The sequence below is a fragment of the Bemisia tabaci genome, chromosome 3 (genome assembly GCF_918797505.1).
Source record: "Bemisia tabaci chromosome 3, PGI_BMITA_v3".
NCBI lineage: Eukaryota > Metazoa > Arthropoda > Insecta > Hemiptera > Aleyrodidae > Bemisia > Bemisia tabaci.
Genome location: NC_092795.1, coordinates 53,223,307 through 53,249,427, shown reverse-complemented (window position 1 = coordinate 53,249,427; position 26,121 = coordinate 53,223,307). Strand labels below are relative to the sequence as shown.

Below are 26,121 nucleotides of genomic sequence, written 5' to 3'. Positions count from 1 at the left end.
AAAATTGGCAGTAGAATCAGTGTTCCAAAATACCATAGACCTACAGCCGACTGTAAGATTTCCAATAGCTTCTGTAGCCGGCAACACAATTTCTTATAGCCTTTTATAGCCGATGGCGATTAAGCAACAGCCTGACGATAAAGTGTATGCTATGCGTTACTAATTACGGATGCTAGGACTTGTGAGTTTTTGGACTACCGCTCTCTTTTTGGGCCGTAGTATCTTGATTTATTTTGCGAGGGAAGCTTATTACTTTTGAAGGATGCCTGCCATTCCTAATATGTTGGAGCGCCTTCAATTTCGTACGATACTGTGCAATACCTCTGGTGTGAAATAGTTGCTTCAAGCGCCGTGGTACGCTGCGGCGCAGCGCGGCGGGCGGGCAGCCAGCGCGAAACGCGCATTGGCGCCTACAAACCTAACAGGGATACTTCACGCATTGCGCAGTGCGTGAAGTATCCCTGTTAGGTTTGTAGGCGCCAGTGCGCCGCCGCTCCGCTTTGTGTTAGGCTCTAATATTTAATCTCGTGGAGTCAGCGTTGTTCAACTCATGACTTTGAAATGTTTGCACACTCTGTATGGATTATTCTCATTTTAATTGATGAAAACAAATATGTAGTAAAGGAAAATATAATGTGCGTTTTGTAAATATTATGGTGATTCCGTACAAACTTGCGGATTTACAAAGCACACGAATTTCTACACAAGTTTCTTATAGCCTTTTATAGCCGATGGCGAAAAAGCAACAGCCAGGCGATAAAGTGTAAAGCCCAGCGACAGGAACTATAGCCCGGCTGTTTAATTTTTTATCGCTTCGTGTAGCCCGGCCGTATGATTTTTTCCACTTTCTACAGCCAGCTATATGCTTTTCTATCGCCTTCTTCAGTCGGCTATAAGAACTCCTATGGTATTTTGAAACGCAGCTCCTATCGCCAATTTTTACCTGGGCAGAGATGAGTATTCTGGCTGAGGACTGAGTGCTTATTTCTCTATTACCATAAACTATTAATCACGTTAGCTAGTACGTGGACCTCTTAGCGTGGACTTACACAATACACATTTTTAACGACGGAAATGATCATTTTAGGTATGATTGGGTTGAAAACGAAAAAGCGAAAAAAAATCAGTCTTAAAAGCGGTAAAAAATGTCTTTATTTCCTTGAATGGTTATGTTAAATTCACAAAATGAAAAATTATATCCTAATTTTAATTACAAGCAAACAAATTCAAACATCGATCTTTATGAGGTGGACGAATTTCTGCCAAACAGAACTATGTGCATTGAGACATGAGTTCTAAGACCCATGAGTATACATGCATGGCACGGCTCACGTCATAATGCACATAGTTCCGTTTGAAAGAAATACGTCCAAGTTATATCTGTGAGCATGATTAAAACAGCAAGCTGGCAGAAATATAGTATCCAGCAAAATGAACGATAGAAATTTGATCAACAATTTTAACGAAAATACTTTCCATAAATACTCGCAAGCATTCTGTCCTTAGTCAAGGGGCCGTCTTATGGCGAGCGATTAAACCGGCTGGAATATTACTAAAATTGCGTTGATGGGGTTTGGTTTGAACCAAGAAGAAGTTCGCTGCGACTGGTTCTCCTAGATGATACTTCGCTGCAAAAGGCTTAAACACGAAAAATGCCCGCATATAGCCGACAATTCTGTAACATTATAAACCCAAGATAGTCAATGAAGAAGTCAATGTCGAATACATCATTAAAAATGCAAATTTTACTAAGGCATAGATACTTTAAGCAAGCTACCGTAGGGTCGTTTCAATCAAACTGTTTTCTTAAGAGCGCTCCTAACAATGTTGTTCTTTTTCAATCAAGCAGTCGAGTCTAAGGCATCTCTTTAGCTTCTAACAATTACGCAGTGCTTTCAAGTTTATTTGCGTTTCACCAGAAATGATCTGGAAGTTCGGATTTAAAATTTACTTTTTACAGTTTGCGAGAATCCGTTCTCGCTGCCTTTGACCACTTTTCGTTTTTTTCGGCGTAATTTTTTTATCAGGATGTTTTTTCATGGAGCCAAAAAATTATACGATCCTACGGGTAATCTGAGGTGGTTATGGGAGTATCGGATTAAAGTTGGATAAGAGCACGTATAAGTCTTATTAATGGGAAGTAATAATTTCAGGTCAAAAAGAATAAATATAATCTAACAGCAATGCAATGATAGATAAACTTACTTCTTGGCTACATATTCCTTCTTTTCAAACTTGAGTGGCGTGTTTTTTGATGATTGTTTGAACACCAAGAATAAAAGACGATGGGTGCCTGAAAAGAAAATCAATGGGGGTGGTTAATGGCTATTATAATATCAAACTACAAAATAAGCAACTGGTTGATGAAAATTGGAACAAACAGAGAAGGTACTCAGTAATTGGAAAAATCTTTTTAAAAACTCACCACTTTCACTTTTAACGGATAATTAATTTCATATGATTTAATTTTAATTTAATTTCACCAATGAATTCAATTAAAAGTGAAAGTGGTGAGTTTTTAAAAAGGAACTGCTTACTACCTGCCGTGCTTTCTTATACACATTTTAAGCAAAAGGCTCCGATAAAATTATGAAAAATTCCTTACCACGTTCATAAAAAGATAGGATTCCAACGTATTCTGATAGATAGTGGCCAATTTTAAGATCGTCCCCCGGTATATTGGCAACAATCCAGTGCTGACATTCTTTGTCCTCAGGATTTTCGTGAGTCGGGATATCGGGCCCTAAATAATTAATAAGTAGAATATTCAATAAATAAACACACGAGATGCTACATGAGATATGAAATTATAAATTGACGAGGGACGCTATGACTTGGCAATTATCAGATGGTGATAGCACAAGACCAAGATGGCACCGAGTATGCGATTCGCGGGTTGGTAAACGAGTGCTAAAAATGGGATTTGGAAGTTAGGGGTCTCTGTGTTTCAAGAAGCAGTCTAGTTTAGAATGAGAGAATTCGTGCGAGAGATTCAGGATGTCAAACAAACTATCGTTTATAACATTAAGACAAAGTAACTCAGATGGGTTATTATAATCATGTGCAGATGGCAGATGATGGGTTGCCGAAGAAGGTCCTAGACAGTGGCGAGGCGTGAATGATCGACTATCGATATTTCCTTATTTGCAGCCATGGCAAAGAATCGATTGTTAAGGTGTTCGTTGCGAACACCCTGTTTATCGATCCTTTTCCACAGGTTTGAATGACAGATCAATCGATATATTGCAGATCACGCCAGGCCACTGATTCTAGGGTGGGGCTCCTCCTGGTGTAGGATTTATCAATGGGACGTCATTTATTGAGAGGGTGCGGTGGTAGAGAGTTTAGTAAAAAATGAGACAGCGTCAGGTCCTTGAAGGACTGGGGATAACAAGGGTCTGCGATTGGATGCTGCAGAGTGCCAGAGAGCATTGAGAATGTTGTTTTTAAAGCAAGCATAAAATAACAACGATGTTCTGAACGAACTTATCGGATGGTGCAACGAATAATCAATGTAAAAATAGGGTAATCTTCAAGGATAATGTTTAAATGTACAGTATGAGGTATGGAATGTTAATGCATGGCAAAAGCTATTAAATTATTATGTTTTGATGTACATTTGCATTTTATTCCTTATTTTTTTTATTCATTCTTCACACTAAAAGTTTTGACGTTCCATTCTGCGGTCCATGGAAAGCATAATCTTACACCGCCGGCCGTGCTACGCGGTGACGGGAGACTTTACAAAAAATTAATCCCCTTTCAATTTTCATAGCCAGATACTTTTTAACTGTGCGGCTTTATGATAACTATTTTATTTTATTTTTCGTAAGATTCATTTTTAGGGCAAATATTCATTTACACTTACCTATTAGCATGAGCGTATATAAAGAGTCTTTTTCCGCTGGCCAGCTAACGTGGGTTGGCTCATTTCTTATATCACTATCAGTCAAATTATTTCCAAAATCCACAATATTTTTTCCGTAGGTAACCTGTGACGTAAGGAGGATATATTCAATGAGAAACGAGGAAAAATGGTGTCATGTGTGGTATTGAAATAGATAATAAAATATTGGTTTAACTACGGGTTAAGATAAAATCAGAGTTGAGCAAAAGCGCTCGGAAATGTATAGTAGCGTTTCTAAAATTGTTGGCACAACTCATCTACAGATCTTTGACTTCTTCTTTAAAAATATTTTCCAGCCATTTAAAGAGAGTGAGCTATTATATGTATACTTTGAAAAGTAAATAAGTATTTAAAATATTTTTTAAAACATTTGTTTCGATATATTTCATTTTTTTTTTCAACAAAACTGTAAATAACCTGATCGTAAAAAGCGTTACCCGATGGTGCGCGCAACAGTTCTAGGGGAAAAGCTTCCACAGGTATCAAACAGGATACGGGCAGGATATGTGCGTCGGGGTTATCAGGGGTTGTGCTGATCCAGACATTTGAGTGACGCGCTCTGCATCACAGTAGGAACAAAAATGATTGCTGAAGATAGGAGACAGCCGCTGAAAGTTTACTAAGAAAAGGTAAACATTGTACGAGCATGACCGCTTTGTTTCTTTTTAAATATTATGAGATAAGTGACTTGAAAGAATATGTCAAAAATATTTCCTAATACCGTGGGCTAGAAAATGAAACGCTCTCACTTCTCATACGAAGACAACCAATGCTCTTTGCTCCTTCAGTTTGATGATTGCATTCGTAATGATCAAACATTGCGATATGTTGTAGTTCTTACCTCGACCGCATCTTTTGGCGCTTTTTCGATTAACTCAGGGACAATACCATGCCGCATTAATGCATCTCTAATCTCCGCCGGCGTCCGAATCGGTATTTTTACTGTCATTGGCTCGCTGAATGACAATGAGGAGAGAATAAAGTATAAAATGTAATATATGTTGACGAAAAATGTAATTTTCAACACCATAGTGATCACAGTAAGTAATTTTTTAAGATCGTTCACTGTAATTTACAATGTGTTTCCATTCAATTTTTAAATATTTAATATAAAAGGGCACCAGGCAACAGTCCGTCTTAATAAAATAACATTTCGTTTCTAATCCGTAGGATACAGGGTAAGAACCGTGTCAAGAAGAATCAAGGACTGGGCTGTCTAGGGTCTATGAGAACAGCGAGAGAATGGCCGGAAGACGAGGGTCAATAAAGCATCATATGGAAAGAAAAAAGAAAAAAAGAAGAAGAAAAAGATTTGGAATGCCCACGCTCCAAAAAACGTGATTTAAAAGTCACATGCGGGGTAACGTGAGGGATTACGTCATTGTTTGTCGTCATTCGAAAAGCGATTTGTTAGGTTGCATAACACTGGTAGCAGAGCATTTCACGCCACACTGACTTTTTCGGGAGATCTGAGGCTACAATTTCTTCCAAACTGGACCGCGTTTAGCAGAAAGGAACCAAGCCACATCAGCTGTTACAAGAGAACGTTCGTGCGGATTCTTTTGAGAATTTAAAGGAATGCGCCTCGCACTATGCAGAAAATTCGCTAACATTTGCACAAAAATCCGCACAACCGTTTTCATGCAAAAAATTAAAGTTGGCTCGGCTGATATGGCTTGGTTCCTTTCTGCTTAACGTGGTCAAATTATCACTACGCTGTGAGTCATTTTATTGCATGCAATATCGATTGCGGCTTTGGTTGACGCTGGTCGACAATAGCTCACCGCATTCAACTTAATATTTATAATTTTACGCTCATATTGTAGTTTTGGTCGTCAGGCTCAGGTGTCACTAATCTTCTAGAAAATGTCGACCGGTCACAGATATCGCGGCAATCGATATATATTCGCGGACGTCTTTTAATCAAAATGAACTATGTCCACTTTGACATGAGCCCGAGTTCCATAAGAATACATGTATTATAGGAACCATGTCGTAATTGATACAGTTTCTTTTGATTTAAATACGTCCATTTGTAATACAGGTGATCCGATGGTAATCAGCGTGGAATACTAACGTGACGCCGCGCGCGCACAGTGGACCGAGTCAATCGGAGAGGTCGGACAAAATTTTGAAACTTTAAACGCTTATAACTCCGTTTATACAAAACTTTGAGGTTTTAAAGTGGCTGCATTGGTTTTACCGTAAAATTTTCTGATTAAAGCACTTCCTTTTATTAAAATTATGACGAAATAAACATCAAAATTTGCAGTTGTAGTCAAACATTTTATGTCCGACCTCTCTGATTGACTCGATCCACTGTGCGCCGATGCGGAGGAAATCCCAGATTGATGAAAGGGCGCGAAGCGTTGGTAAGGGAATGGACGCGGGGCTGCGTCGCTGCGTGGTGGTTATGTCGAGAGTACCCTACACTGAAAAAAATGAGTTAGCGTCAGATGACTAAAAATGGTTTCTATACACTAACTCATATTGTGTGATTTGGACACACATGATTTTTGGTTTCTGTACACTAACCACTATTAGTGCTGGGAACTAATTCCGCTACTCTAATTCGCATTCGGTAGGGTTGGGTCAACCTAACCTCAAAACTGAGAGAGGAGGAAAACGGCTTAGCGAATGATAACTGGACAATACTTTCAGGAAAAGAAGATTTCTTAAAAGATGAGAGGTAAAAATCAACTGACCGGTTCCAAATGAACGACAGAGGAAAGGAATATCCCATAGGTATGTGCAAGTAGACAGAATTATCCTTTAGAGAGACACACACTCACACATGAAACGGTAGCGAATGTTCACACTGAATAAACATATCTCGTCCGAACACTTGAGATATTCTTTTGAAATTACGGGAGAACACGAACTATAGAAGTAAGCAGTAAGTTCACAGATTTTCGTAAAATATAAACTGAACGCGGAACGCTTTAATCGCAATTTAATACAGAAGATTGACGACTCCAACGAATATCATGCTTGTTTACGTTTTGAATCGAACAGACGATTTCTAACCTTAACAGGTTTATTTATGTTGCTTTCGAACGTTTTCAAGAAAGAGAGGACACTATAAATCATACCGGGAGTATTTACATTGTCAAACGAGCCCGAAATTTCACATTTTAATTGATTTTCACGAGCTGACGCGATTGAGGCTGTTGTACCGACGCCACTTTTTCGAAACTAAATAAATGTAACGGACAATGTGGCAGTTAGTGTTGAGGGCGAATTAGTTTGACCCGAAGGTGAATTTGTCTTACCACAGCGCTAATTTTACAGCTAGTGCTGTTTTCCAATTCTGGTTCGCGCTCTAGTAAAGTCAAGTCAGCGTATGAAGCGAATTGATTGGTGCTTCAGTACAATAAATTAGTTCTGAAGCCTAATTTTGATTCTACTTGGCGAGAACTTACCAAATTAGTTCTCAACGCTAACTACTTTTTTTTCAGTGTAAAGTAAACAGTGCCTCACAAAATATCATTCCAAAAAATTAAAAGTCAAACGGAGAGTGTTTTGTTCCTGATTTCAGCCTTAGATGTATTTAAAAATTAATTTACTAAAATTAGAGAGTAGATCCTCATTTAAAATATCTTTCGCGAGAAATGATTACATCTTTCCTTTGTGTTGCTATGGAGCGCACGTACCGCTTGAAGCCTTGCTTTAAATACGACAAACGGAAAAGAACACAACATGGAAGTAGAGAGCAAGAGAAAGGATGCGCGTTGATGACGGCGCAGAGATACAACTATTCGTACTCGATGGATGTCCGTGCTGCGTCCTGGAAAATTGAAGGCGCGTTGACGCGAAGCGTCAACTCTGCTTTACGCTGCCAATGAAGTGTCGATCGGGTTGGAGGAGAGGTTGAAAACGAGGCAGTATTACGTCTTTCCCATCTTCGGCTGTGTTGACCCTCTATTTCTTTTTTTTTTTCAATTTGATGTCCCATTCGTTTATTACGATGCATTCATAGACCTACATCTAAAGCTCGTACGTATCGTCCCCACACCTACGGGCCACGCATTCTTAGCAAACCTCTGGTCAATTTGACGGGCTTGGGCATCAAAGGGTTAAGAAACGTTGCTTCTCTACTTGTGACAAAAAATTCACCACACTGATTACTTCATCCTGAGGTACTGAAAGTCATTTTGTTCCCAATTTGGTTTACGTAAACTGGTTTTTTGGGATGTAAAAAGTTTGAATTGACGGAAGAAGAAAATGAGAAATCCTCAGCTTGAGTAAAGTTGGAGCATTTTGTCTCCTTCGTCATCAGAGTAAAATTTTGTCGAGAGATTGTGCACTGTGGTGCTTAATTATTTATCCTGGTTAGATGGTCAATTGTCACGTGGGAAGTTACAAAATGGTGTATACAGTGATCATCAAAATAATGTCTTTATTATGTTTCCGAGGTTTTCAGGAAGCGTAAACATAAACACTATAAACTATTTACAAAAAAATTGTGAAAAAATAGCAATTATTTTTATAATACACATGTAAATTAAATCACAATTATTTCAGAGCAAGGTTTGTGAGGGCTGTGCTGTGACTCATAGACAAAATGGAAGGACAAATGAAGTAAAGAGAGCGAAGTTGAATCACTAACATCCGTTTGTAGGAAATATTCATTGCTTGACTTTAAAAGCGGTTTCGGAGATACGGGTTTGAAATGCTCAGCGGCATATTTCTTATCATTATCTCTTCCTGCGATATTTCGACGGTGAAACTCCTAAACCATGTACCTCGTTTGCGGTTATTGTAAATCTCCGTTCCCATTTAATTATTTATAGGAGAACAAACCAAATTATTCCTTGAAGTTCTCACAAAATTTTCTTCGCATCTAGAAGAAAAATCATGGAGGTTTTTAAGAAATAGCGTTGAGTGGTTTTCCATTTAAAAAATAAATTATGACAGGAAATCTGTAATGCTGCAAACCGAGGTACGTGATTTGGTAGTTTCACCGTCGATTTTCTGAGGAACTGTCGCAGAATAGAGCGCATCGCCAACCGTTTAGTTCCCCATTTCATCCCCTTGTATCTCCGTAACCACTGTTTAGCTCTAGGTGACATTTTCTCCTAAGATTTGTGGCATCATAGGCTTCAATTTGGCGCAAATCCTGTCGACCGATTTGTAAACCTAAAAAGAGGCGAATTTCGGCCCTTTTTTTAAGGAGGTTCCTTCTATTTTCAGAAAATGTGGCCCGGACTATTATTCCAGCATTGAATTATGGCTTCTACTTTAAAAATATTTTGAAATATTTTCATCTCTACTATCCTTTCTCTCGTAAACAAGACAGCAGAGCCTTTTGCTTTTGGACGTTTAAATTTTGCCTAGTTGCTCCCATCCCTAGGTCACCGAGCTGTCATCTGTTGATCTTCCTCAGTTGTATCTACAATAAAAAAGTTTGCAGCGATTGCTTCTTCGTAATTATATTTGCTCCGCACAACTTCCGCGTGGAAAAACGCACGTTGATAACCGATTACTCTGAAAAATTTAAAAAAGGGTTATCTGTCTGGAGACATAAACATAATTTTAATTCCCATATTTTGACCTTGTGAAAGGGTTTACGGCTATAAATCGTACTCATGACGATTTTTTCTCTTAGTTCTGATTGAATTGATCTAATATTAAATTCTTCTCTTTTATATTCTTCATTTATCTTAGAAAGCCATCGGTTATCAGGTGTTAGTGAGTCAGATGCTAACGGCCATGTTTGCTGAGGAACTGTTTTAAAATAAAAGATTTTACAACTACTACTTACTCAGTAAAAATAAAACAGTACCATGATGCTAAGATGATCTTTAGCGTTACGGAAAGATCTTCAGTGACCTTCACGCAAGTGTTGCCGTATATTTTCAGTTATTCTTTATTTGGAAACTCGCTTATCCTGTCACGTAAATTCTAGGTAAGCGAACAAGAACTGTCTATATTACTGTTCCGCAACAATACCATGGTGATGATCGAAGATCATTTAAATATCGAAATAATGTCTTCTTTTTTCTAAATAAGAATGCAACTTTCAATCATGCCATAAATATTTTACGACTTACGATTTGTTGACATGCTCATCTTTGAATGTTACTTTTTCTTCGTCTGGTTGCTCGTAAACATAATAGCATAGCCGATGACTGCCTGTAAAAAGGAAGAGGGAATGAATCAATAGCGAAAATTTCTAGGCAACGCACAGTGGATCGAGTCGGTTAAAAAGTTTCGACATGAAATGTTTGTCTTAAACTACAAATTTTGATGTTTATTCCGTCACATTTTAAATATTAAAGGGTGTTTCTAGAAGAAAATTTCACGAAAAAACTAGTTGAACCATTTTTTTAAAACCTCAATGTTTTGTATAAACGGAGTTGTAAGCTTGTAAAGTTTCCAAATTGTGTCCGACCCCTCCCCTCGATTCACTGTGCGTCGCTTCAAAAATCATAAATATTGACCATAGAGTAGGCAAATATTTGGTATAGATTCTGTCCTCCTAGCAAAATTTTTTCTGGCTGTGGTGCTTTGGTCCACGGCTTGTGGACAAAGTTTACTGCGAATTATAAATTGAACTTTTAATAAAAAAAATGTGCTTTTTAACATTTTTTTGTTGATAACCCTTGACCCCTACTTTTTAAATTTTTAAATTCTGTACTATATTTTGATCTCTTTTCTAAGGTGTTAATGGCTCAATTGTTAAAAGCACCAAATAAACGTGTCTATCGACCAACCAACCTTCATACCTTGTGGACATTTTCAATACACAATGATCCATATTTTTGTCATAGACCAGGAAGATGCGTCACCGTTTTATGAAAATGATAATTTTTTAACATACCTGGCTCATAAAGTGGAATTATTCCTCTGTATTCCGTCAAAGTTTCCCCAGCAGAGACATTGTTGCCCGGAATGTTGCCAACCACCCAATGTTGAATCTCTTTGTCGACTGCTTTTTCATGAGTTGGTACATCAGGCCCTGAAATGTATTCGTTAGGCTACATAATCTTGTGCAGATTTCCTATCTGGCAAGAATTCTCACAGAGCTGAGTGTTTCATAGGAAATTTCAATAACATCTCGTTTGACATAAGAAAAATTAGATCAGTGCAATTTTTGGCCCAACGTTTCTGCACAATCAGTTCGAATTTAACCTATCCGCAATTCGTGGCTAAGTAATGTCTCTACAAATTGCAAAGTTTGGCAATGATGGTCAGCTTAACATCGATGTTTGTCATGGTTGATGCAGAGCAATAACTGTATATGATGCATAAACATTTCTATAATTGCAGCCAGGCGTTGCAATTGAGAGAAGCAAAGCGCCTTCCATTTTATGTGTATATGCAATATGGATATCCTTTGAACCCAAATAGTTGCATCAAGCAGGTGTTGTTATTCTTAGCGAAGCTGAAGAGTCTTTAGTGCAAACCGTATCAAAAAGAAGAGCTCACCGCACTTCACGGATAAAGAACTGGAGGTTATTTATTTTTAAATGTTAAAAATATTATTTTTACCTGATAATACAAGTGTGTAGAGAGTGTTATTTTTTATGGGCCAAGAAATATGATCTGGTTCATCCTCGATTTGTTCAGGAGTTAATTTATTACCGAAATCTACAATCGTGTCTCCGTAAGCAACCTTTTAAAAGAAGCAGAAATGGTAACATTTGGATTACATTTAGGTTTTGGAAAGCAAGTAATAATGTTGGTTGTGAGATCTACCCAATGGAAATTCTCACCGCCACGGTTTACACATTTGGATGTAAATTTTTTGACACAGATTAAACTATCTCCTCCTCTCCTCCGCCAAAAAAAAAGAACAAAAAAATTCACGGCAGGATAAATTTTCCTCAATATTTTTCAAAGGCGTACAGAAAAATTGGATTTACGACTAAATTTCGTTACGTCAGTAAGTTTGCATTATGGCTGCAAATAATCAATACGCAGATATAAATCCCCATTCACATACACTGAAGTTACATCTGGAATTAAAAGTCTCCTATTGAAGGACTTTTTCGCAAATTGGAACAAAATTGATGCTTTAGGAGAGTTTCGAAGCTTTCCGGCAAAAGAGATTCCTTACCTAATAGTATCTTTATCTTTCTTAATGGAGTCCGATCGCCTCTCTAAACTCACTTTAACCTTGTGGACTCAAGTTATATAAATATATTCCATATGAAAAAAAAAAAAAAAAAAAATGATTGACATCGATGAAATAATGCCACGTGTCTTTCATAATACATAATTTTGCATTAAATTAATAAAATTAGGTAAAAAAATTAAACTTACTCACTTCAACAGCATGCTTCGGTGCGTGAGGTAGTATCCGTCGAACAATTGCATACTTTACTAGGGCGTTTCGAATTTGTTTGGGCGTCTTTTCAGGAAATGATAAAGCACCTGATCGGTCAATTAATTCAATCCATACACCAAACACACTCATTAATCCTAGAGTTGTTTGAATTATTAGTTTTTCTCTGAACGGCATCATTGTAAATTGTTTCACAGTGACCTAACTCATTACAGCTCCAATATTATGGGCATTTATAGACAGCGCACATGAACGTAAATCATTCACAGGTGTGATTGATACATTGTACATGTAATCTTAAAGAAGAAGAAGAGGCGCTTGTAAATTTGTTTTCTTTTTTTTCAAGACTGGAAAGACTTCCAATCTTCATCATATTTTTTTCTTCTTCTTCTTTTCCTTTTCTTGATTGGCCAAAGTGACGACACAAAAAGAAAGGGTTAAGTCATCCAAATCAAAGAGAACATGCAAGAGGCACGTGCAATGATTGGTAATTATACTGTGTGCTGTGTGCTTCTGGTCGTCACTTACGTCACTTTGAGCTCAGTTACCCTATTTTTTTTTTTTTTTTTTTTTTTTTTTTTAGCGCGCTATGAATAATAAGGTCAACGCAACTAGTGGGAAGAGAGGGTGAAATCCCTGCACCCATGCCAGCTTCTCCAGTTGAGAATCTGGAGCTGGAGTTTTTAGTGTGTTTTCGAGGGATATTTTTGCGTCTATGGGAATTTTTTAAAATTTCGATCAGAAAAAGGTGAAAGCTCTATATAAATAATAGAGTCAATGGAAATGGTTAGAAGAGAAGAAAAAATCCATACTCTCATGCCAGTTTCCCGGCTGAATGTCCGGAGCTCAGAATTTTAGGCTTTTATACTGCTGCCTGCCTACACAATTCAACTTTGTGGGGGTTACTACCGGTTTGGCTATCAGCTTCTGTGTTTCCTCTATGTGCTTGGCTGGCGGTCACGTTGCCGACGACGGCAGCAGTGTTCGGAGCAGTAGCGCACCTGGTCCCAATCTCGTGACCACTTTTTTCGCCAGGCGAAGGGACGGTTGCACACGGGACACATCTTGGTCGGCAGATGCGGTTTTTTCATGGCTGGACTTCTATCAGTGCCGCCATGACTAGCTCTGAGCAAGAGATGGAGACGTCTGCGTTCAGAGAGCGCCCCGATTGACATTTTCAAGGGCTTCCTCACTAGTTTGAAACATCTGCGTTACGGGGAAAAGGAAGCAAAGAGGAAGATCAGTTTGTGCTTGTCAGAAAAATGGAGCCGTTTTTTATGTCACTCTCCAGTATCTTGCCAACTAACCACAGTGTTACTTCACTTCCTTGTAGTGATCTCTTGCTGGACCATATCCAGTGCTAAATTTCGAATTACGAAATTTTCATCCCTATTTCTTTGAGAATATGATGGTTAAGCGGCTAGCGTAAGGCAGAACAATCATATGCACATTCAGAGTTTTGAAAAAGACACATTTGCAGTAGTGCACTGGTGAAGGACTAGTAAACTATGTATCAATCGCTAAAAAGCGGACCACGTATCTCAGTTTGCAACGTTGCAGACTATCTGTCCTACTTAATTTTTTCTTAAAAAAATTAGCCGGCGCAATTTCTTGAAAACTGTCTCGAATTTCTGTCTCGATTAGTAGATTTTTCTGCATAAATTTTAAAACATAAAGTAGGCAGGTTTTTACTCGAAAAAATCAAAATGTTCTTTCCTCTCATGACTTGCCAGTGGCAACGATAGTAAGTATTACACCACTTTCCTTTATTCGGCCGTGGGCAACGAAAACCGTCGGTATATATTACTTTTTCCTCTTTTTGGTATAAAATGAAGTTGACAGTCTGCAAAGACGCAATGCATTCAAAAATGGCGCTTGCAAGAAAACAACAAAATATGACAAATACAATACCAGACCACGTATCTCCTTTGTTGTGTTTAAAAATCTCTGCTCCCATTTTATTTTTGAAAGGAAAAACAAACCAATGTCATTCCTTGAAGTTTTCACAGATTTTTCTTTCTATAAAAGAAGAAAATCACGGAAGTCTTCAAAAATTTACGTCGAGTAGTTTTTCATCTGAAAAATAAATTATGACAGGAAGTCTGCGACGTTGCAAACCGAGATACGTGGTCTAAGAGTTCCTCTGTCGATGTACTTATTCTCTGTTTTCTGCGCGAAGCAATTTTTAATCATATTGTTCACAACAATTCCTCAACGCGCATGAAATTGATTGCAATAGCTGTTTGCATGTTGTATTTTCTGAAAAACTTCTGAGCACAGAAGTACATCCGAAGTTCCTTATTTGATCTGAAACACACGATAGAAAAACAAACAATATAGGTCAAACTACAGGGGCGTGTTCTATGGGTTAAAATCAGACTTTTTTTCTCCTTAGAAATGTTTTCAAAAAATTATTTTTAAAGGGGCTATAGCCTCTGTAATTTTTAGAAATAAATAGTTTTTCCTGAATTTTGGCAATGGTAATCCACCGGATCTCATGAAAATTGATATGCAACAATAATTTGATGCGCTGATTTCATTAGTGACATTATGCGAACCGAAACCCTAGTTTAACCGATTTTTCGATTTGTCTCATGTCACTTTTCTGGTGAATACCAATAAAATAAAACCAATCCGAGTTCTCTAGGTCAAAAATTGACCACCGAAAAAAATAATATGCTGTTTTAGCATCTAGGATGTCAAAAATGTGTCTGGTGATCCCAAGATGCTGCCTTTACTGCCCCCGCAGTTAATTTTACATCCTGTGAATGCAAATGCAACTGCGAGGGCAGTAAAGGCAGCATCTTGGGATCACCGGACACATTTTTGACATCCTAGATGCTAAAACAGCATATTATTTTTTTCGGTGAAGTTATTTGATTTTTGAAAGGACATGCCAAAATACCCCTCCAGGAATTTTAAACTTTTTCTCAACCGTGGATAATCCAAAATTGATGTTTAAAGGTCAAATCACCAGTTGATTTCAGACGTATCTCCTTCAAACGGCCAGGATTTCTTACCTTTTTCTTTAGTTTATTTTTGAAAGTTGGGCAACCTGAGCTTTCATGGTATGTTGCCTTAATTTTTTATTTATTTTGAAATGTTTTTCCGTCCTTCCAGTTTAATACACGTAAGGAAGATCTACTCACTCTTTGCGCACGATTTCTTCATCAAAAATGATTCTTTTCTTGTCAGGCTGTTCATACACGAGGAAAACTAGACGATGCATACCTGTAGGAGAAATAAAAAAAAAAAAAACTCTTGTAAAAATGCTGAATGTGTCAGAGAAAGTATGGCAAGCAAGAGAAAAAGTGAAGGTTTACACGAATCTTCAAAAATTCACCTTAAACATAAGGCCTTTGCCTTATTTCAGGTTCTCTTTATGATCAAAGTGGTGAAACACATGCATTATTATCTGAACCACTTGCAAAAAGTAAGTGGAAACGTGTATTGTTTCATAAGCAATTTTAACATAAATGTTCCCTAATAAAAATTGGCAGTAGAATCTGTGTACCAAAATACCATAGACCTACAGCCGGCTGTAAGATTTCCAATAGCTTCTATAGCTGGCTACACAATTTCTTATAGCCTCTTATAGCCGATGGCGATTAAGCAACAGCCAGGCGATAAAGTGTATGCTAAACGTTACTAATTACGGATGCTAGGACTAAGTGAGTTTTTGGACTACCGCTCTCTTTTTGGGCCGCAGTATCTTGATTTATTTTGCGAGGGAAGCTTCGTACTTTTGAAGGATGCCTGCCATTCCTAATCTGTTGGAGCGCCTGCAGTTTCGTATGATACTGTGCAATACCTCTTGTGTGAAATAGTTGTTTCAAGCGCCGTGGCACGCTGCGGCGCGGCAGGCGGGCAGCCAGCGCGAAACGTGCACTGGCGCCTACAAACCTAACAGGGATACTTCACGCGTTGCGCAATGCGTGAAGTATCCCTGTTAGGTTTGTAGGCGCCAGTGCGTCGCCGCTCAGCTTTGTGTTAGGCTCAAATATTTAATCTGGCGGAGTCAGCGTTATTCTACTCATGATTTTGAAATGTTTGCACATCCTGTATGGATTATTCTCATTTTAGTTGATGAAAAAAAAATATGTATTAAAGGAAAATATAATGTAAGTTTTGTAAATATTAAGGTGGTTCCGTATCAAACTTAATGATTTCCAAAGCACACGAATTTCTACACAATTTCTTATAGCCTTTTATAATTGATGGCGAAAAAGCAACAGCCAGGCGATAAAATGTAAAGCTCGGCGATAGGAACTATAGCCCGACTGCATAATTTTTTATCGCTTCGTATAGCCCGGCCCGGCCGTATGATTTCCTCCGCATTACAGCTAGATACATGATTTCCTGTAGCCTCCTTTAGTCGGCTATAAGAATTTCTATGGTATTTTGAAACGCAGCTCTTACCGCCAATTTTTACCAGGGTTTTTTCTCACCCACTTTGAGTGACCGATCTACAAAATTGAAGCATAAAATAATTAAATTACATGGCTTTAAAATTGTGGGGAACTTTAATGGCAATCAAAGCGGATTTTTACACCTCTTGAATAAATTACCGCGTTATGTCTCCACCAAATCTCGTACGTAAAAAATTGAAGTTTTGCTTTGGGACGACGTGAATTCATGTAGGGACAAAAATATGTCCAAACAAAAAACGTGAGTAATTTAACACATGAAAAATACTGAGTGACTCGAACTCGGGCTAGATGAGGATGAAGGCATCACTTCTCTCTCTTTACCTTTGCCGTACGGAAGTCCAGTCCCCACGTACTCCACAATTGTTTCTCCGGCGAAAAAAGCATTTCCAGGCACATTACCAACAATCCAGTGCTTATATTGACTGACTGAATTATTTTCTCTAGTTGGAACGTCCAGGCCAGTTAGTAAGATAGTGTAGTAAGAGTCTTTTTCAGCTTTCCATTTAAGATCGGTCGGCTGATACATGACGGTTAACGTGTCCAGTTGTATTCCAAATTCAACTACTGTGTGGACATAGTTTACCTACGGTAAACAAGAATTATATTCAAAGGAGATGAAGAAAACCACGCGTCCTGCAGTTGGTGTGATCTCCAATGTCCTCTTAGAAATATGTGTGTCCTCATAAACAGTCACGATTCAAGATACATTCATGTACATACGTGTATGAAACACAATTAGCAACTTCTCACCTGTTAGATTTTCATTTGCTTTAAAAGTGCAAATATGATTGCCGATTACGTCATAGTTAACAGAGTAAAATGTATGAGTATGTGAGTGGTAGTGTGAAAAGACTCAGAGTGCCGACTCCCTGAAGGGTCGTGGGGGACAGAACACTGTACACAGTAAGAAAAATTAATCAAAATTTTGTGTTAATATGGGAATTAGATCGCAAAGTAACTTGAACGTGCGGTTTGGACTTATCCCTTGGTTTTTTCGTTGTGTAACATCGACCAGATCTTTGGGTTGAATATTGGTAACCTCGTTAAATATCAGGCGCAAGCCGCCACACTGAAAAAAAAAGTTCGGTAAATCCGAGCTAGTTAGGATCATACGGAACCACGATTTTGTTCGGCACTCACGACCGAATTAGTCGGTCTGCTCAGTCAAACTGTTCGGTCCACTGAACCGAACTGAAAGAATGGTTCGGTCGCACAAACCGAATAATTCGGTTGTGTGTACCGAACAAAACCTGGTTCCATATGATCCTAACTAGTTCGGATTTACCGAACTTTTTTTTTCAGTGTCGAGGATCAGACCTGAATCGCGTTGGTGATAGTCCAATTTGCAAGTCCCTTGCAAGTCACAACTTCTGCGTGTCATTCGCAAAGGAACCCAAAGCCTTTTTACACAGCAGGGCGCTTTCTTCATCCCAAGATGCCTCAGCATAATCTGCAGTTACGATAAATTCTGCAGAGGTGTCTGCAGAGGAATACTATTTACATACCTCGAGGAACTGGGGTGGTTCTATTGGGACACAGTCAGGGATGATCTTATGTTCCCTTAAAATTTCCGTCATGTTTGTCGTAAGCTCGACGCTCCAAGAGAGATCCACAGTTAGCACAAGACACAAAACAAACACGAATCTGGGGGGCCATGTCTGACGCATTTTGCCCAAACATATCAGAGGACCAACTTTGATCAGGCTCAGGACGAGGCCATTGATGAGTAACCCATTTTTGAACTGGATTCGTTTCCAAATTTGATAGGTTTCAAGCTGGCAAATCTCAGAATAAATGCGAGGCAAAGTTTGATAAGATCTATATTGTCGTAGACTCACATCGTGCCTTTCCTTAAATGCCTTTACATGACGGTGAAACTTCTAAGCCTCGTACTCCATTTCAACATATGTAAAAGGATCGATAAACAGGGAACGCCTTAATAATAGATTCTTTCCCATAGCTTCAAATGGAAAAATATCGATAAATCGATCATTCACGTCTTGCCACTGTTTTTCATTTACTGTGAAAGAGCAGTTGCCGCACCGCCGTCGGTCGATGCTGAAATGTAGAAACTCCCCTTCAATTGACAGAGTAGGCAAGAGTGGGTATTCACAAGCCGGAATAGTGGTATCTTGATCGTTCATTTTTTTCTAGGCTCTCTATCAATTACTATTTTCTGTTTTCCGTATTTTCGTCACACTGTGAAATGAGTTACAAGACCAATTCTTGTTCGGTAAAATTCGATTCTTCTTTATCTAGAATCGATTGACGGGAGCACAATAGGTATGAAATGTGCTGACAATTATGATTACTGGTGAAATATAGCACCAACTCTAAGGATATTTTGGTTCAAAACTTCATGCTCAAGCCAATCAACAAAATGTTGTACTTGTGCAGTGAATTTATTATACATTTCAAAATATATCAATTATTTTAAATGTTTTAAACTGCTAATTTTGTGTGAAATAGCAGGCCAAAACTTTTTTGTTCGTCCGAATTATGAATGGAAGTAAAGTATACGATGAACAGAGGAAGGAAAGCTGGGTATAAAACACCTCTAAGTTTAGAGACAAGATTTTGACATGACGTCATGGTCATAGTCATGGTGCTCATTCTGCAAAATAATACAGAGACTCACTGCGAAAGGGGGACAAATCGTCGTTCCTCTAACGTGAGGGCGTATCTCGTTCTCCACGTGAGCCTTGTTCTACATTCAAATCCACGCTTTTGAGGGCTCAAATTGAGATACGCCTTTACGTCAAAGGAGCGACAAAATCTTTGGAGCAACACTATGATAGAATGATTTCGTGACTAAGTCATTCGATATGATATCGAACTTTTGGTTTAAACCAAAACAAACTAACATTTAACGTAATGCACACATTCTTCATGGGTTACTTGTGTTAATTTATTATCATTTAGTCATTAACCGGTCGAAAAAATATTGATCGTAAGTAGAGAAACTTTGACGCATTTTACCACCATGCCGCAAAAGACGCGAACCAGAAACAAGGTTATGTGTTTTACATGTGAACCATGAGGTAGCCACTAAATCAGTCTATCGCGGTCAATCAGGAGGGCAACTGCAGGCGCGTTTTCGATTTCAAGGGTAACTCTAGAAGGAAAATCCAGCTCTATCAGTTTTTTCCCTTCAAAATGAGTATTTCTATATTTACAGACTAAGAATGGTGACGCGATGGCAAAATCTTGATTTTAAGATTTACGATCCAAAACGCCGTTCTAGTTGTACTTATTACAGCATTTTAAGGATGCATTTTTGGGCGCTTCTGGGTACCAGATGCGCCCTTTCCAACCGTTCGACTCCCCCGATGTAACATGTACTATACTACATGCCCTTTTGCCTTATGGGTAATGACGCCATTCTGGTACACCCGGGAAAATTTGATTTTTTTCTGCATCTGGTATTCGTAAAAGTTTTCGTGAAATGTTTTGCTTTTAAGCATAACAATCTCGCACGAACGTATTACCTGGTTAAAGTATTTTATGGCCTCCTTATGCTTTAAATACTTATATCCGAGGCAGTACTTTCAGATCGATTTGAAAATATTACGAACAGTCACGTGATCTCTTCATTTTAGTGACGTATTACTGTGCTACTTTGTGATTGGTTCATTTTATTGGCGCAGCACAACGGCGCAGCATCGACACGTCAGCTGTTTGCGGCATTGAGCGGAAGGTTTAAGGTTATGTCATGGACCATGAGAATGAATAAGGACCCCCAACTCCAGTTAGCGGAGACATTAGCGCTGCCTATATTTTCATCCATGGCCGATGTCACCGCCGGCCGGCCGGTCCCTCTCTTCCCCGCGACCCGCGCTTCCCCTCCCCTGGCTGAACTCCTCTTCACGCGGCCCCGCTCCCCCGCGACCTGCGCGCCCTACCTCGCGGCGTCGCGACGCCGCTGTCCGCTAGATCGCGTTGACGCACCAGCTTTAGAGGTTCCGCCGCTCTTTCCCGTCGTCTGATTTACAGTGGATCCTTTATGTTTCCATTCACCACCAACTTACATTCGTTACAAAGTGCTTGTGGAAAGTTTCAGATCTTCGCGGTCGATCTGTAGTTTTGAAGGGTATTGCTGTTAAAGAATCCCACTTCAAATTCCATCTTCGTCAGCCTTCGGGTACATAAGTTGGTAGTAATATGCTTTGTCAAAGAAGCGCCCTTCAACGCTTGGGCGTTGGAACTGCTTGTTTTTTATTTTTTTCGAAATTGAAATCATACTTTCCCTAATATTTCAGTAAATATGTAAGAGGAAGGATAATTAATAAAAAACAAAATCAATAATATACCTGATTTATGCTAGAACTTGGAAAGTCAAGTTCCTCTCGAGGATAGAGGTAATTTTCCTCAACTTATTTCTAATACTAATTTCTTTCCTTTTTTTTAAATTATTATTTATCACAGTTTATAAAAATCACACTTTGAAAATACGTTAAAGAATATTTACAGAGATATAGTAGGTTTGATTTAATTTAGGCTCATCATTCATTGACGAACTGATCACATTGCTTTCGACAGAAAGTGAGGAGATATGGCACTCATTGAAAATGTGTTTTTAAGCGATTCCCGATGAATTAAATTGAGTAGGGTATCCGGTGTAAACAATTCATAGGTCAACCTCAAAGAAATTTACGCCAATTGGTGCTTCCATTCTGTATTTCCTTCCGAAAATTTCAGTCTTGAAGTATTTCCGAAAGAGAATCATATTCCTGTTAAAATGAAAAAAAGAGAAAAATTAGACCTACCATTGAAACAGTCTTGAAGAAAAACAATGCAAAATCAGAATAGTCATTTGAAATAATGAAACAAACTTCTTTTTGTTACTTTCGTTTTATTCTTTTTTTGAACGGAAAGGTTATGGACTGGATGATCTTCGTTACTTGACGAAAAACAACATGCTTTCGAAGATGAGTACATCGAGCTTCGATGTATTGATCGATCAATCGATTTTCAGTTCACAAACACGTTATGGATGTCTGTATACGTATAATATACTACTGAAAGGAAAATCAGTCGTCACTATATAATTTCTTAGAATATCCCTGAGAGAAAAGTTGGATACTTAACACATTTTACAAAAAAACAGAGAAGAGAACGAGAACTCCAAGTTTTGACACTAAATTTGTGAAATTTAGACAAGTCAATCAATAGGACCTAGTCGCCCAACCTATAATCATATCTCTAAGTTGCTGACACTACTTGAGAAAATTTAATCTTGCGACCAGAATAATTGTGACTAAATTAGCAATAAAAAACTTTCATTTGGTTGAACCGAGATAAGATTTATAGAATAGCTTTATAGAAGATAGGTAAAACCTTTTTCTTATTAATCACGAAATATTTCATCATGCATCTAATTTCTTACTCTTTTTTGAGAATATTTTCGTCGAATTCCACGGGCTCGGAACCATTTTGTTTGTATAATGTGAACACAAACCGATGGGTGCCTGTAAGATTATAAACAGAACAAAATGATTGGTTTTGAGTTAGAAGTCATAAATTTTAAATAGCTTTATTAGCAAAATATAAATACTAATTTTTGCGGACTTTTCCTCTTTTCCTTCATCTTTTTCTTCCTCTTCTTCTTCGTCCTCTACTGTATTTTATTTTTACCAACTTATTTTTTTAAAGGAAATTTGATAGTTTTTATAAAACCAAGAGATTTTTACTTTCAGCATCAGCAGATGATTAAAAACTGTTAAAATATTAAAGAAACAAAGTTAAGAGAAATTTACAAAGAAGTAACTAAATCTGCGCTGCCCTCTGTTCTGTGGCACCCAATCGACATTGACCCCTGTCTTCCAAGAGGTCTTCAAGCAAACTACACTCTCTGATCTCTTCCTCCACCTCTTTGCCGCCAACCTCTTGTCGGTAGACCACGGGTGCGTCGCCCTCTTTCGTTAGGAGCCCCAACATAAAGTTTCAAGGGAAACTTAGAAGACGTCATTATAATAATGGAGAGGACGTAAAATTTACCTGGATGATATGTTTCCGGAGGATCATGATAATCAAAAACCGTTTCTCCAGCCAAGTAACTATTGCCTGGAATGTTACCCACAACCCAATGAGGGTATTCGCGGAATTCGGGCAGCATTCTACTTGGATAGTCAGGGCCTGTAAATTTGTTTGACGATCAAGAGTTATAAACTACATACGTCAGCCCTAAAGTTTGGGAGAACCAAAAAGCCAACAGTTGGCGGTCTTTCTCAATTATTGTTTTCAAGTTTATGATTTCAAATATTCAAGACATGATTCAATAAATGCAAGCAAACAAATTTCATTTAAAAAGCCTATCACGAAGAAGCAAACAATTGAACGGCACTCCTTAAATATTTTGACAGCCTTCATACCTCCAGAATTTAGACTAAACTGTTCCAATCAGTATTGGCACGACTGTGGTGTCTTAATATTTCAGCCCCATGGGGGTCCCTATTTACAGGGTGAATCAAAAGTCCCGCAAGACCCCTGTAACCCCTCAGGTTCTCTCTCTTTTTTTAAAATGATCTACTTAAAATTTTGAAAGTTCCCAAAAGTCGTTTCCTTTGACCGAGGAGCACTCACAACATTTCAAGTCTCTATCTCAATTTGCTCAAAAGTTACAGGGTGATGATTGGTGGTGTTGGTGCAGTATTTCTGGATCACCCTGTTTATGTCTGTGCGGTACCTATTTGGGCAATTTAACATCATAAAGGAACATTCTTGGTGGAGGATGTATGCACATACCTGACATTATCAATGTGTAAAGAGCTCCTTTTTCAAATTCCCATGAAACGTGGGTTGGAGGAACCATTATGTCTAATAACGTAAGCTTATTCCCAAGATTCACAATCTTGTCTTGAAACTTGACCTAGAAATCAAAGACGACTGTGTATACCATATTCTGGGAATAATATCGTATAGGAAGTGAGTGTGCATTGTGCAGTGTTATTGTGTTGCTACGCCACCGAAATAAGATACCTAAATCTACACGCGGATTTCAAGTTCATAAACAATTCAATTTTCAATGAAAATGTTATTGTAATTTAAAATAGTGAATTGTTTCCGGAAATTGAGACCATATTCAATGGAGATATGTTCAGGAGAGCGGTTTTTTCCAGAGTGGGGCAAATAATTAGTAGTTTCTTAAGAATCTTCCGTTGCGCGCGCGGTCTAGTTCTTTTCGTGTCAGTTAGGGGAGAAGTCACATTTTTCATCATGGTGGATCACGTTACGGCTCAGGCCTGACTCAAAATTTTTGACCCATTTTTTTTTTCATTTTTTATTTATCTCCTTTTTTCATAGATAATCATGATCAATTCTGTTTTGATTAGCACACATTGGAGACACTAATGCTATTAGAAGTTTTTCAACATCATAAATTTTACTTTAAGTCTGGTTCTGAGTCGATGCATACCTTTATTACTTGCAATGGCACATCCTCCAAGACGTCTGGTATAATTTGGAAATCGAGAAGAGCGTTTTTCAGACCTACAACTGTATCTCTGAATTTTTTAAAGGGTGGCACCACCAGATCTTGACTTGTGTAACCTTGGATCATACAAAGCAGTTGAAAAATGGCGTTGAGAAGGCATTTTGATCGTCTATCCATACCGCCAAACTATGATGAACAAGCTCGTTTTTCATGCTTAATTTGTCCACCGTGACATTTTTGTGGCATTGCTGTGGCAAAAACAAGGACTAGTTCCATCAATTCATGATATGTATTTCCAGAATTTACAGGCAAAAATGTACGTGCCCACTAATTTGCTGCAAGAAAAAGTTGTCAAATTTTCAGTCTAACTTTTTCCCGTGTAAAATTACGATTCTTGTGACTTGTATTACTCAGTCGAACTTTGTCTATCGGTTGATAACAAGGAGATTTTATTTTATAGGAAGTAATTGAAAAATATGGTCAAAATATTTGAAAATCTAGTTTATTTGGAAGATCATTATTTTTGCGAGACGAGCAGAGTAAGATTTTGTCGAAAGCTGTGACATTTTCGCTGTTTGCTGAAGACTTATTTCTCTCAGAAACAGTACATTTTTCAAAACTATCAATCGACATTAAAGAATCTAATACTGAAGTTTGCTATGATAATTGGGTCACAATATATAAAATAATTCCAACGGTAGATATAATTTACTTACTTAGGTCATATAGGTAGCCTAGGTTTCTTAAGAGTTTTTTTTAAGATAATAAAGAAGCGAACGTATGTGATTTAATCTTACCTTAAACTTTGCAATCAAATGAAATAATCCAGTATTTGGCTCAGAGAGATCTAGAGCCTCAAGTGTTACGAAACAAATTTAAAACCACATTAGCCGTCGCTATTTTTTGTATTTCACATATTTATATGAAACTTGGTTATACTAAGTGCGAAAATTTTTCTAGACACTTCCGAAGCTTCACATTAATTTTAAGGTTCAAAAATTGGCATAATGTTCACTTAACTAAACACTGTCGTTGGAAAAAATCCGAATCAAAACACTGAAAGCGTGATCAGGACTAAAGAGCTAGTTCCAAGGTAACTAATTTTAAAGTAATTCAATAATTGGCATGACATTGACATTAACATGATAAAAACAACGAATTACACAGGTGACGGCTTGGCGGGTGGAGCAATTGTTTATCACTCCATATCTATAAATGGGATGATAAATGATGTTTAAATTGACAGGTTAATCTAGTTTTGTGACATCTATCTGTAAAAATCCCATTAATTTTTTAAGCGTGCCAGTAGGGCTCGCTTTTTGAAATCACTCGGATGTACCATAGTACAGCACACCGATCAACCAATGCTATTCAACGGGCCGTCCAAATATTTTTTTCCTCGGACCCGTTTTCTTGTCTTTGAACCATTATACTGTCAAGCCCTGATGGTCTCTTACCAAAAAACCGAATGAACTGCTAATTGGGAACCCTTGAGAACATTTTCCTGTCAAAACCGTATTATTTCATTTGACAAAAACCTCATAGAAGCTTTCTTACGCTCGGAGGACTCAACTCTAGAACCTTCTTTCCCGCCAAAACTGTTTAGCCAATGAGCGTCTTGCACTGCAAGTGCAATCTGTGATGAGCCTCGTGACTCTTTATACCATGTACTAACCGTGGCCCCTGCAGAAATCCACTCAAACCACTGCAGTTATCTCCCGATATAGCTTTGGGTGTCAGGTTTCGAGCAAGGCAATAAAAGACGGCGAGGAGAGGGTCGCCTCGTCGAACCTATTATCTTCCACGCCCGATTAACCATTCACCGTGACGCCAGGATCCACCAAATTTTCACAAAAATTGTTTTCCGTCTATTTAGCGAGTTTTTCCTTACTTTCCGTTAAAGTACAAATAAAAAGAGACCTCATTTGTAAAAATCGGCCGAATAGGAGAGAAGTTACAGTTCGAAATCCAAAGAGATTAACTCAACGCGATTTCGATGCACGGCAGTTCGCCCAAATCACGGTCGTGCGAAATGCCGCATATCAGCTTAAAATCAAGATAA

The 26,121-nt window shown here is 38.2% G+C and overlaps 4 protein-coding genes across 8 annotated transcripts; all 4 read right to left on the bottom strand.

Moving 5' to 3' along the window:
• Positions 1-1,129: 1,129 nt before the first annotated feature.
• On the bottom strand, positions 1,130-5,157 carry LOC109040261 (protein D3). 2 transcript variants are annotated; one of them, XM_072298820.1, is made up of 6 exons: positions 4,749-4,892; positions 4,325-4,466; positions 3,869-3,992; positions 2,606-2,743; positions 2,206-2,293; positions 1,130-1,675 (listed from the first exon to the last, which is right to left on the bottom strand). In XM_072298820.1, the coding sequence occupies exons 1-6, from the start codon at positions 4,757-4,759 to the stop codon at positions 1,507-1,509; spliced, it is 672 nt and encodes a 223-aa protein (XP_072154921.1). In that variant the 5' UTR covers positions 4,760-4,892; the 3' UTR covers positions 1,130-1,506. The 2 variants fall into 2 exon arrangements, with proteins under 2 accessions (XP_072154921.1, XP_072154920.1); XM_072298819.1 differs by lacking the exon at positions 4,325-4,466 and having other exon boundaries at positions 4,749-5,157.
• Positions 5,158-8,281: 3,124 nt separating this feature from the next.
• LOC109040263 (protein D1) lies at positions 8,282-12,409 on the bottom strand. The gene is made up of 5 exons (XM_019056138.2): positions 12,180-12,409; positions 11,402-11,525; positions 10,731-10,868; positions 9,961-10,042; positions 8,282-9,394 (listed from the first exon to the last, which is right to left on the bottom strand). The coding sequence occupies exons 1-5, from the start codon at positions 12,375-12,377 to the stop codon at positions 9,262-9,264; spliced, it is 675 nt and encodes a 224-aa protein (XP_018911683.2). The 5' UTR covers positions 12,378-12,409; the 3' UTR covers positions 8,282-9,261.
• A 102-nt stretch (positions 12,410-12,511) lies between these two features.
• LOC109040269 (protein D1) lies at positions 12,512-18,473 on the bottom strand. Its single transcript, XM_072298818.1, has 4 exons — positions 18,133-18,473; positions 16,949-17,210; positions 15,347-15,428; positions 12,512-14,504 (listed from the first exon to the last, which is right to left on the bottom strand). Exons 1-4 carry the CDS (start codon positions 18,292-18,294, stop codon positions 14,396-14,398), a joined length of 615 nt encoding a protein of 204 aa, XP_072154919.1. The 5' UTR covers positions 18,295-18,473; the 3' UTR covers positions 12,512-14,395.
• Positions 18,474-20,925: 2,452 nt separating this feature from the next.
• LOC109040237 (protein D3) lies at positions 20,926-25,284 on the bottom strand. Of its 4 annotated transcripts, none has more exons than XM_072298812.1 (6): positions 24,857-25,282; positions 24,042-24,394; positions 23,372-23,495; positions 22,625-22,762; positions 22,014-22,095; positions 20,926-21,357 (listed from the first exon to the last, which is right to left on the bottom strand). In XM_072298812.1, the coding sequence occupies exons 2-6, from the start codon at positions 24,234-24,236 to the stop codon at positions 21,255-21,257; spliced, it is 642 nt and encodes a 213-aa protein (XP_072154913.1). In that variant the 5' UTR covers positions 24,237-24,394; positions 24,857-25,282; the 3' UTR covers positions 20,926-21,254. The 4 variants fall into 4 exon arrangements, with proteins under 4 accessions (XP_072154913.1, XP_072154914.1, XP_072154915.1 ...); XM_072298813.1 differs by having other exon boundaries at positions 24,042-24,307; XM_072298814.1 differs by lacking the exon at positions 24,042-24,394 and having other exon boundaries at positions 24,857-25,284.
• Between the last annotated feature and the right edge of the window lie 837 nt (positions 25,285-26,121).

Bases quoted from the DNA above. Each gene is read 5' to 3' on its own strand.
- LOC109040261 (XM_072298819.1), bottom strand. From the start codon at position 4,937: ATGGTGTTGAAAATTACATTTTTCGTCAACATATATTACATTTTATAC. The intron at 2,744-3,868 runs GTAAGTGTAAAT...TTAATTATTTAG, and splicing joins ATATACGCTCATGCTAATAG to GGCCCGATATCCCGACTCAC. The intron at 1,676-2,205 runs GTAAGTTTATCT...ATAATGTTACAG, and splicing joins AAGGAATATGTAGCCAAGAA to AATTGTCGGCTATATGCGGG.
- LOC109040263 (XM_019056138.2), bottom strand. From the start codon at position 12,377: ATGATGCCGTTCAGAGAAAAACTAATAATTCAAACAACTCTAGGATTA. The intron at 11,526-12,179 runs GTGAGTAAGTTT...TTCTTTTAAAAG, and splicing joins CACCGAAGCATGCTGTTGAA to GTTGCTTACGGAGACACGAT. The intron at 10,043-10,730 runs GTATGTTAAAAA...TCCTTTTTACAG, and splicing joins AATTCCACTTTATGAGCCAG to GCAGTCATCGGCTATGCTAT.
- LOC109040237 (XM_072298812.1), bottom strand. From the start codon at position 24,236: ATGGATAGACGATCAAAATGCCTTCTCAACGCCATTTTTCAACTGCTT. The intron at 22,096-22,624 runs GTAAATTTTACG...ATAATCTTACAG, and splicing joins TCCGGAAACATATCATCCAG to GCACCCATCGGTTTGTGTTC. The intron at 21,358-22,013 runs GTAAGAAATTAG...TCATTTTAACAG, and splicing joins GAAAATATTCTCAAAAAAGA to GAATATGATTCTCTTTCGGA.
- LOC109040269 (XM_072298818.1), bottom strand. From the start codon at position 18,294: ATGCGTCAGACATGGCCCCCCAGATTCGTGTTTGTTTTGTGTCTTGTG. The intron at 17,211-18,132 runs GTATGTAAATAG...TGTTTACCGTAG, and splicing joins AACCACCCCAGTTCCTCGAG to GTAAACTATGTCCACACAGT. The intron at 15,429-16,948 runs GTAAAGAGAGAG...TTTCTCCTACAG, and splicing joins TGGACTTCCGTACGGCAAAG to GTATGCATCGTCTAGTTTTC.